Source organism: Physella acuta, unplaced genomic scaffold (genome assembly GCF_028476545.2).
Source record: "Physella acuta isolate Inbredline_101_S28 unplaced genomic scaffold, ASM2847654v3 ptg000961l, whole genome shotgun sequence".
NCBI lineage: Eukaryota > Metazoa > Mollusca > Gastropoda > Physidae > Physella > Physella acuta.
In genome coordinates, this window is record NW_026732478.1 from 125,086 (window position 1) to 136,778 (window position 11,693).

Below are 11,693 nucleotides of genomic sequence, written 5' to 3' on the forward strand. Positions count from 1 at the left end.
TTAGATTAGATTTGAAAAAAAATCTTAACCTAGGTTAAGGAATGGGGGCTATGGTCATTTTACACTGCTGCTACAAATTACAAACTCTCGTTGATTCCTGCGAGATTCTACTCTTGTGACGTCATACATTTTCTGCCCTGAGAATAAGGAAGACAGATAAGGGTGGAAACCGATTTTGTTTTTTTTCTTCTGTGTGGGGCCATTGCTCTTCCATACCTTTGTCTCTATGTAAATAATGTCCGATATATTAGATCCAGGGTTTCAAGAAACAAATATGGAAACATGTAGTCTACCAGACGATACAGACAAGAAGGTGATTTTCTTTTACATTTTTTGTAAACTGACCAGCCAAACAACACCAATGAGTTCAATGATTCTTTCGGATTTCTGAGCCTTTTCCCTTTCTTTTGCTTTTGTCTAAAATCTAATATAACTCAACGTTTGTAGATCTACTTTCGTAAATCTAAAATCTAGATATAGATGGAGCCGCTTGACTAGCTAGACCCTAAAAATAAATCAAATGCTATGGTTTGTAACAGCATAAGTAAAAAAGAGGTTAACCCAGTTTGAGTTAGTCAGTTACTAGATCTAGATTCTAGATCTAGATCATCTAATCTAGTTACTAGATCTAGATCTTGTATAAAATACTTTAAAAACTAGATTCTAGTAGTTAGACCCTAGATCTAGAATATTGTAAAGTTAATTACTGTCTACTACTAGATCTAGCTACTGTAATGTCTAAAGTCTAAACTCTGCTACTCTGAAGTCTAAAAAAATGCTTGAGTGTCAATGTCAGTTGACAAAGGAACTATGATTGATATGTCATATTATGTGAATTTTCCTTTAGAAAATAAAAGGTTAATATTAGGCTAGAAGCTAGGCCTAAACAAAATTGAATCTAGGCCAGGCAGCCGAGAAGAAATTATTAATTTTTCATAATTTTCTCAATATCTCCTCCTCTCATATGTAGTCTATAATTCTGCTTATGCCTTGACCAACTTGTCAGGTAAAACTAGTAAAACCTTTACTAGATCTAAAGAATTTCAGTCAGTCTATTAAAAGAAAATTAACATTAGGATGGGTCTCTCTTCTGTGTACAAACCGTGTGACTTAAAAAAATGGCAACTGACCCATTGAGTTATTTTTTTTTTGGCTGGTAGTTTTGACACAGAAAGAAGTTATTATGATGAGCAGATCTACTGACTCATGACTGTTAAATGCTATGTTTCTATATTAAAACCTTCATATCCACATCCGCTAATTAGATATTACCTCTGCTGTTAGTAAACTTATTTAAGTTATTGAATCTAGATTATGCATATCCTGTATCAAAACTGTGTTAAGTATCATCCTTTTATTTTCTATGAACAGGTTCTTTTTTTTGCAAAAACAGTTTTGTCTATTTTTAAATACCTCAGGAAAATTATGATTAAAGTTAAAATAAAATACTTTTAGTTGAGAAAGGCACAGTATTCAAAAAGCTGTAGACCTAATTGGCAACATACAACAACCTGATAGAAGTGGTGTACTGATTGTCACATCCAAAGTTATTTAATTCAATTTTGTTGTGATTGGTGATTTTATGTTAGGTTATACAGAAGACCATTTAAGCTAGGATTATACAATTTTCTGACAACCTTAAAAGCTACATGTTAAATCTTAACCTGAAATATTTCCAAAGTTAGCATTTTAAATGATTTTATAATTCAAAATCTTTTAGTAATAATTTCCTAGGTTATTTTAACTGAATCTGCATTATATGTCTCAAATATAAACACATATTGAGTATGATCATTTTTTTAAAAATTACATTACAACCCTTTTAACTTGTCACTGCATGATTTTTTCAGTATTATGTTTATAATTGTTTTCCTAGATTGAGACAACACAACTTATGCCGTCCGCCATCAATAAAGAGCTAATGGAATCAGATGAATTTATTAGAGACAGAGATTTGTGCACGAAATATTTTGAAAATTGGTGTGAGGGGCAGCAAGTTGTTTTTGTTGAACATTTACTATCTCGCATGTGCCACTATCAACATGGTCAAATCAATGCCTTTCTTAAGCCTATGTTGCAGAGAGATTTTATTTCAGCACTGCCAGGTACGTCAAATGTAGGAAAATTAGAATTTTTACAATACTAATAATTAGGCCCTATTAATTATGAAATTTAAAAAAAAATTGTTTTTACTTTCTTTTTTTTTATTCTAGGGCTTAACTGGTGACATGTCTCTTTTGTTAAAAGTAAAGCTGTATTGTTAATTTGATTTCAGTTTTTTAATGTAGTTGAGTCTTAATATAATTGCTAAATTAATTTCTTCCCATAATTCTTTTACATCAATTATAATTGATTAAAACACTTAATTCTTAATTTATTCTTATTTTTAATATGTTCACAAATGCAGCTAAAGGACTTGATCACATTGCTGAGAATATATTAGCCTATCTCGACGCCAAATCACTTTGCGCTGCCGAGTTGGTGTGCAGAGAATGGTACAGAGTCATTTCAGAGGGCAATTTATGGAAAAAACTAATAGAACGGAAAGTACGGACAGACAGTCTTTGGAAAGGTCTCTCTGAAAGACGGTTATGGTATGCACAGTTATCAGTCACAAGAAAAACTAATTACAATAATCATTTACCTATGTAGGAGGTTTCTCAAATTGAAATTCATTTTTAAAATGTCATTCAGATTTTTTAACAATTACTTTTAGGGACCAATACCTTTTTAAACAGCGGCATGGAGAAGCCCCAAAAGATCACAAGTTTTACAGATCTCTTTATCCTCAGATAATTAAAGATATAGATGTAAGTCTTGATTTTTTAAATGCAATCAGTGTTTGTTATTATTGAGGTTTTTTTAAATTTTCTTTGTAGGTTATGTGAGAATGTATGAACATTTATGCTATAATTAATCATGTGAATACTGTAATGAAAAAAATGAACTATTTTACTTTATGAAAATGGCAACATTTAAAAAAAAAATTTTAACGTGTACATTTCAGCAGTGATTTTAAAAACAAATATATCTTTTTTATATAGAGAATAGAGGATAATTGGCGAACTGGGCGTCATCAGTTACAAAAAATTCATTGTCTCAGTGAAACCAGCAAGGGTGTGTACTGCCTTCAATATGATGATAACAAAATTATCAGTGGTTTGAGAGACAATACAATCAAGGTGAATTTATTGTAATATTTATAAAACTCTATTACCTTTGTTGAAATAGTGTTTTTTAGATAAACTCAAGCATTATTGTAATTGATATGATCTAATAATTTTTTAAAACTGAATGTTAGTAATGTCTTAGCTTTATGTCTTAATAATACTTATTAATATTTTTAAAATTAATCAAAAGTGTATGAACAATTATTTTCAGATATGGAATAGAAACACATTAGAATGTATTCAAGTTCTCACGGGCCACACTGGCTCTGTATTATGCCTCCAATATGATGAAAATATTATCATCTCAGGATCTAGTGATTCAACAGTCAGGTAACTATTTACTAAAAAAATGTTCAGACCTAATAGGGGGCTATAACCCTAGACAATTATGTTCCCTCAACCTATTTAATTTCCATTTTAATAGTTTAAACAAGTCATAGCATTTGACCTGTCACTTTAATAAGGGGTAGAATTTTTTTTTTATTATTTACATTTTTTTATGTAATTGTTGCCAGAATGGCTTCCACAAGGCCTGCTAATATTTTAGTTCTTAGGCTAAGGTCTATTTGTCCCTTCCCAAATCACAAGATGTGGGGCACTAGTCTTTAAAATATACATTTTTAAAAATTCACAATAAAACATTAATCAACAGCAAACATATTTTTTAAAAACACATTTTATGAAATGTAAATGAAGTTTTTATTGCATTTGGTTTGACACGAATTAATTAATTCACAGCAACGCAGACCATAAACACTTGTCATCATAATGGCAGAACTACTATTATTATTAGCAATTAGCATCTCTAGAAATACCCACACCATATCAAAATATTTAGAACCTGAATTGGACTGACAGGGTACACAGCTAGCCCAGTTTGTCTGATTGTCATTGAAGTTAGATGCAGACATTGACTAGAACAATTATATTTACATTTTACAAGTATCTTTTTGTTAAGAACTCTTTGAGGTCTGGGTACACAGCCAAATAATATCAGGGGATATGGGAATTGATCATAAAATGATATCCTTGGCTGAGAGAGTCGAGAGCAAAGAGTCAATTGGGGCTATAAGGCTTAATTTATTTAATATTTGTTAACATTTGTGGCCTACTTGGAATATAGTTTTTAAAAGCTTTTTACCTACATTTTGACAGCTACATCTTACTAAGAAAATAATTACGATTTTTTAAAGTTAAATTACTGTAAAATAAACATGGTTAACTGTTTCATTTTCAGAGTTTGGGATGTACATACAGGTGAAATGATGAACACACTGATTCATCATTGTGAAGCTGTGCTGCATCTCAGATTTTGTGATGGAATCATGGTGACCTGTTCTAAAGTAAGACTTCACATTACATCCTAAAACATTTGACTTCATTCCTATTGGAGTAGTCAAATGCTTCTTAAAAATAACCATCACATGTTTAGACAGTGTTTATTATTTCATGAATTAACATGTCATTATTTTTTTATAGGACCGATCAATTGCTGTCTGGGATATGCAATCACCTACAGAAATTAACCTCAGAAGAGTGTTGGTTGGTCACAGAGCAGCTGTAAATGTTGTTGACTTTGATGAGAAATACATAGTTTCTGCTTCAGGAGACAGAACAATAAAGGTGAACAATTTATTTTTACATTTCTTACCTGCTAATCATTATGGGGGATATTTCATTTTCGTCTTTGCTTCATAGAATATGGACCGTATATTTTATTTAAAAACCTGCACATTGTGTTAATAAAATAATCATAATTGACTACGACACGTAGCGTATATTTTAAGTAATAGTTTACATACAGAAATTGAAGGAAAAAAATCTACTTATTTTTTTTAGAAAAGAAAAACAACTTGTGGGTGACAAATACATGTCGGTTTGGAAAATTAAAAAAAAAATGTTTCATTGCCATTTGATAGATGCAAATGTGTATGTTTCTACTTAAAATAAAAGATTAAATTAATATCAGAAAAAAATAATTTTTTTCATAAAATATGTTTTGCACTATTGTAATAGTTCACATGCAGCCAATAAATGCCCTTCACAATATTAATAAATTTGTCGTAAAACTACAAGAAGTACACTTAGCAATATAATGACCTAGATATATGATTAAAAACTACCACAGGCCAGTGGACCTACCACTAATAGCGTCATTTCAGTCTTTAAATAGTTAAAATAAAGGTGTTTGCATTTTCTCTTACTGTCGTACCTAATTTTTATTGTTAAAATGGTTGTTTAAATGGTGATTTAGCTATTTTAATTCCTCAGGAAGCATATTTACTGTTTGGATTATAAGTTTAAACAAGTTTTAACATAAGTTCTATAAATAATTTTAACTGTTTAACATACTGGTTTTACAAATTTCCAAAAAAATGGGTGGTTTCTTCATTTAAGGCAAAAATGTGTTTTCATACCTTTTACAAGGATATTTAAAGTATTTATTAAAATTGTTTTAATTGTTAATGCTGAGCAGCCTTTTCAAATTATTTTTCTCATCTTAGGTTTGGAATACTTCAACTTGTGAATTTGTGCGCACTTTAAATGGACACAAACGTGGCATTGCTTGTTTGCAATATAGGGAAAGGCTGGTGGTCAGTGGCAGCTCAGACAACACTATTAGGTTAGGGTCCTCCAAATACATGTATTTACAAAGTTAATGCTAACCTACAGGATTATAATCATTTAATTTTTCAAGCTGTCAATAATTACTTTCTAGAATTTGAATAATATTATACCATAAGATTTATACCATAAGAATTGGCTTTTCAGATTATGGGACATAGAATGTGGGGCATGCCTGCGAGTACTTGAAGGTCATGAAGAATTAGTCAGATGCATTCGCTTTGATAGCAAGAGAATTGTTAGTGGAGCTTATGATGGGTAGGTAACCATTAGTTACTTACAAGTGCATCATAAAAATGTTGATTCAGTAATTAAACTCATTTATCTTTGTGCATAGAAAGATATTGATTTAAATCCTGAATATGGATACCAAATAAAGCAATATTGCAGCTCTGTCTATATTTCTTTTTATTGTCACGCTTGTTTATTTAAATTTCCTTAAGATAAGTAATATATCTTTGCTTTACCTCCTCCGACCTGTTTTTATTTCTTTTAACCTGGTAAAGTCTGATACAGCGAAACTATGTAAGGCAAAAAATTATTTCATGATTATGGTTGATGACACAAAACTCTCTGTTTTTAGAAAAATAAAAGTATGGGATCTACAGGCTGCTTTAGATCCAAGAGCCCCAGCTGCGACTTTATGCCTCAGGACACTTGTAGTAAGTATTTGCTATTTTTAAAAAAACATTAAAGTTGTTTTTATCTACGCATCTGTTTAGTTCATTAATATAATACCTTACCTGTGGATAAATGTATGACATTATTTTTACTTTACTAAAGAGGCATTAAAATATGAAATTTTATATTTCTAATTTGAAAAAAAAAACAACACATTAGTAATGTCACAGAATAGCCCCAACATCACTTTAAAAAAGCTTTCATTGTTTTATTTTAGGAACATTCTGGAAGAGTGTTTCGCCTGCAGTTTGATGAATTTCAGATTGTAAGTAGTTCCCATGACGACACAATTCTCATCTGGGATTTCTTAAATGTTCCAGTGCCTGAAGGTCAAAAGTCACCACCAAGAAGTTATACATATGTCACAAAATAACGCACTACTCTTACCCAATTGCAATTACTGAAATCAATTATTATTCATATTTCTTCAGCCATATTTGATTTAATTACAAATATCATGGCAGGATGGCAGTATTTTTACTGAAAGAACAGTACAAGAGATAAAACAAACCAAAAAAAATACTAAGTTTATGATGATGTTGCTGTGATCATATCTCTGGCATGTCCCAGATGTACCTGATTTCCTCTGGATTATTATGTAATGTCTGCACAAGTTCGGGCTATGGGGAGTAGTACAGCTATTGTGGCCACCTTTTTTCCATTAATTTATGCTTTTGCTGCTGTTAGTTTTTCTACTGTTATAGCTCATTTGTTTTTTTAATTTCAGACTCATAAAATTGACAAAAAAAAAACCTGAATGTTCTTAATGAAATTTTAGTTGCCAAGATTAAAATCATATTTTCCCCATTTACTACACCAACATCACCAATGTGTACATGCTGATGTGAGAATTTTTCACTAATTTTAAAGTAAATGAATATCATGATCCAGTTTATCAATCTGAATTGGTAGATGTATTAATTCTCTCATTACAGCTTACTGGTTTCTTTACTAAATATATAAAAAAAAAAACACTACCTTTTCATTTAGTACTAGTAAAATCATACATTTTTTTTTAACTAAAGTACTTGTAGTAAGAAAATGTTTGCTGTCATAACAATTGTAAATATCTTCTGCACCAAACCAAGGAAAGAGCTACCTAGATAGCCCATTTGTTTATTACAGCCAGAAAGAATTTTGTTATTCTTTATGTAGTTGTTATTATTTAAATAGGAGACTGAAAGGACTTATTTAGCTACTTTGTACTGACCACAGAGACTAAATTGTTAAGCTGTTTTGTGTGTACATTGATGTGATTTTAAAAATAGCATGAATCTCGCTTAATGTTGCCTAGTTTTTAGTATCTGCTTGCTGTATTTGTTAAAAAAAGCTGGTATGAATGTGGTTAATTTGTTACTTTTGTATAGTATATTGAAATTCCTGATGGCTTTAGACACAAAACATCTAAGTCCAAATTTTTTAGTAAGCACCATTATTCAGATTCTTAAATTAGTACAAATATTTTTATATTAAAGTCAGTAGATGTGAGGGTGTATTTTTCAGTACAATTAACAATTTTAGACATAGATGATTTGTGCCATAGCCATTCATGTTTTACCTGTCAACTTCTAAATGAATGTGGTTTACAGTATATTTTTGAGTTAGCTTTAAATGCAAGGGTGTCAGATCCCTATTATGAATGGTTTTATTATGTAAGTGTTGACCCCTGCAACTTGTGTAGCTTTTTTAAAAATTGAAATTGATTTTTAAAATGCCCTTTTAAACATGCCTTAGAATTGAATGTTGGATTCATCAAGATCTATCTCATCAGACTGCATTCCAAACTTTCAATATTATTTGTGTGATGACTTATGTCAGCCATGCTATTTTTTTTCAACCCCTTGAATCCAATTTATAGAAGCTAGATTGATAAATACTTCATGTAATCCTGCAATGTTAGGAATAGGAAAGCCTTAACAGAAAACATTTATACAGGAACAAAGTTGATTTTGTGAAATGGCAAAATGTTAGTATCTGTAATATATCATACATTTGTTTTTAAATTATACAATTATTATTGGAACTAATGTATTATAGATTTTAATTAAATCCAAGTACTGTATGTCAAAACAATAAAATATCTGCCTCCTAGTTCCTCTGACACCTCTCTGTTTAAGAAAATGAACATGGCTGCAGGAATATTTGGCTATGTTAATATAAATATGTATTGCTAAAAATATTATTTGCCCCATTGCAGTTTCATCTATCATTATCATTTGTAAAATAAACCACTAATTTACTAAGATTTGATGGTATGATTGTTTGTGATTTACTGCATCCTTAAGTTGTTTTGATGGTATTTTTATGTTGGCTATTAAATTTCTTAATATTATTTATGTGTGTCTTTGATTTTAACATGGTTATACACTCATTAATTTAATAAGAACTATTATCAGTAATACAAATAATTTTCTAAACTACAGATAGACATTACCCAAGCTCTGTACCCACATCGTTACTAGTTATCATTGTAATGGTGTAAATTTATTTTGTCTTCAGTTTTTATCAAGTTTTGTAAAAGCTGATTCGGCTGTGTAAACTAAATTAATATTACACTAGCATACATGTCTTGCGTTGCCGCAATCTCTGAAGAAAGAAAATTCAAGGACACTGTTGAGGATAACATTCAACAAACATTGTCATTTTAATTAAAACTCATTCATTTCAATATGAATAACATTAAATGGTGGGTGCATTTTTGTTTTTCCTTCTTGTACACTAACAAATCAGGTTTTCCATGGTGTGAGTTTACCAAATACAATTTGTTCAGATGTACCCAATGTCAGCACTGTAGATCTGGGATCTAAGTTAGAGCTCAGGTTCGTCCACACTACGATCTAGGTTTTGCTGCAGTTGCAACTGGGTGAATTACATCCATAGTCTTCCTCTTAGTAAATGGCTTCTGTTTAAGGTATTCAGGGAGATGTTCTTGGTAGCCATGGGGTCTGAGCCTGTTCTTAAAAGCATGCATTCTGCTCACCTGCCTATCGTCCATAAAATATGTTGTCATTCAAGCATTAAAACATTGGTTCTTAAAGTAAAAACCAACAATTACACACTAAAATGAAATTTACTATTAGTTCATAAGTGAAAGTTTGGGGGCCCCTAAAAATCTAGGGCCTTAGGCCCACCTTCAAATGCATGGTCCTGTTTTGGTCTATTCCAACTTGGTGCTGAACAATCTCAGACAAAATATGGTATTTCAAGTGGGCAGTGGGATATTTCTGATGTATGAGAAACACCAAAATATGCTAAACAGCTTTATTCGATCACTGCTACTAAAGTAGCAACCAAGTTGGAAGGTTTCAATTTCTGCAACAACTCTTTTTCCTTTATGCCTTTGAAAAACAATTTAATCGTTGATATCCATTGTATTTGTATCCTGTTTGTGTTTAATTTGTAATCTGCCGGGGGTGTATTTTTTTAAGCACTTTCCTATGGGGAGCTCTTGTTCATATTTCCATAGGGCCCATGTATCTCATATGCTGTTACCAAACTAAAAAGCAAAAGGTCAATTTATGGATTGGGCAGTTCAGCGTTTATAATTATGTCTATTTCTGTGAACGTGTGGTAGACCATTTTTTTATCACTCAACATCAAGCACTGCATTTCACCACACTCTGAAATTTAGTGATCGCATCAATTAATTTCAGTATTTTTAAGTTTAAAAACTGGTGATGACATTGTGTCAATCTGATGTGCTTGGTGTGAAAAAAGTAGTTATAAGCAAATCATGTCGTCCATACTGCATACATAAGTCATGGCATCCTGGGCATATTCATGCATTTGCCTAGGGCTTCTTATGACTGTCAAGAGCAGTATCCTCATTTGACTCATTGATAAATGAAAAAATTATTATCTGCACGGCTAAGCAATATTTTAAATATGCACTTTAATTTTAATAAATTTGTGTCTGGATATACTCTTCCAGCTTTTTCAGGTTAAACTGTAGAGTAGACATTTAATCTCTGTTTTGATGTACATGTTGACAATGAATTGGCTGCAATTTAGCTTTTTTTGTGATTTTTCTTCCCTGCTCTATTCCATTATTCTGTATGCATAGAAACTCATTGCAGACATTGGTTGTGCCTGTAGTTGGGTTGGTTTGTTGGATCTGAAAGTGATAAAAGATCATATAGCTAAGAGTTTTTACTACTCTCTGTAGGGTGTTATTTCTTCTCTGTAATTCAATTAAATTACAATATCACGCTTCTCAAAACCATTGCCAACCATGACGATGGGTGCATTATAAATTATACTGCCCTTTGTGTTCACCACAGGGTATTTTATCAGCACAGATCACCACTTTGCATTAGTTGTTGGGCATATTTTCCAGTGGCATTTTAAACAGCTTGATGTAAGCATTGGCGTAGAAGCTCCTGTAAATCTAGATTTATTTTCTCATGCATGTTTGGAAAAATGGAACACTGGCTTTTAGCCTCTGATATTGTGTTGCCTATAAAAAGACAAGATTCATAGAAATTTGTGTAAATATTCACTTGGTGGAAGAAGAGATCCAATTTTGTGTCACATTTGGACTCAGACTTCAAATATTGGAATAAATCCTTGTTATCTGACCTAATCTGTTGTTCCAAAAGACATCTGAATACATGAGTTATATCAGTAACCCACTGGTAACCATAGTGTTGGGCCCTCTTTAAAACAAATGTAGGCGCTGCAGTGCTCATGGGGATGCTCCTGCTTACACTAAGTTACACGACCACCAACTCTAGTGCGGACTGACCACTGATTCAAGTAGTATCTCAAACTTCCCATGCAGGACGACCAATGAACTAACCCCATACACTAAGACAGCTGCTGGAGAGCACTGGACACAGCCGTTCCAACATTTACACTTTTAAATTGCAAACTTTCCCTGATGTGTACTAAACTACCTCTCAAGGTTTCATGGTGATTGAATAAATAGTGTAGAAATGCATACACATTTTTTTAATAAAAAACGTTTTAATAACAAGCTTTTATGTAATAATGCACTAAAAAGGAGAAAATAAATTATACACAATTATTTAAATAACTATAAAGAAAAGCGTGGGTCACTTTAGTATCTATTGGATACCTTTACTAATACTTAGGAAGAGACCTACGCTTTTCTTTATAGTTATTTAAATAGTAGTGTATAATTTTTCTCCTTTTTAGTGCATTATTACATAAAAGCTTGTTATTAAAATGTTTTTTATGAATTTTTTTTAGTACTTT

At 31.5% G+C, this 11,693-nt stretch overlaps 1 protein-coding gene across 1 annotated transcript; it reads left to right on the top strand.

Annotated features, from left to right (window-relative positions):
• The first annotated feature begins 123 nt into the window (after positions 1–123).
• LOC131953879 (F-box/WD repeat-containing protein 1A) lies at positions 124–8,808 on the top strand. Its single transcript, XM_059317289.1, has 12 exons — positions 124–313; positions 1,877–2,105; positions 2,408–2,594; positions 2,717–2,810; positions 3,045–3,182; positions 3,382–3,500; positions 4,408–4,513; positions 4,650–4,793; positions 5,675–5,793; positions 5,943–6,053; positions 6,379–6,457; positions 6,694–8,808. The coding sequence occupies exons 1-12, from the start codon at positions 236–238 to the stop codon at positions 6,847–6,849; spliced, it is 1,560 nt and encodes a 519-aa protein (XP_059173272.1). The 5' UTR covers positions 124–235; the 3' UTR covers positions 6,850–8,808.
• Positions 8,809–11,693: the final 2,885 nt, after the last annotated feature.

Bases quoted from the DNA above. Each gene is read 5' to 3' on its own strand.
- LOC131953879 (XM_059317289.1), top strand. From the start codon at position 236: ATGTCCGATATATTAGATCCAGGGTTTCAAGAAACAAATATGGAAACA. The intron at 4,514-4,649 runs GTAAGACTTCAC...ATTTTTTTATAG, and splicing joins TCATGGTGACCTGTTCTAAA to GACCGATCAATTGCTGTCTG. The intron at 6,458-6,693 runs GTAAGTATTTGC...GTTTTATTTTAG, and splicing joins TATGCCTCAGGACACTTGTA to GAACATTCTGGAAGAGTGTT.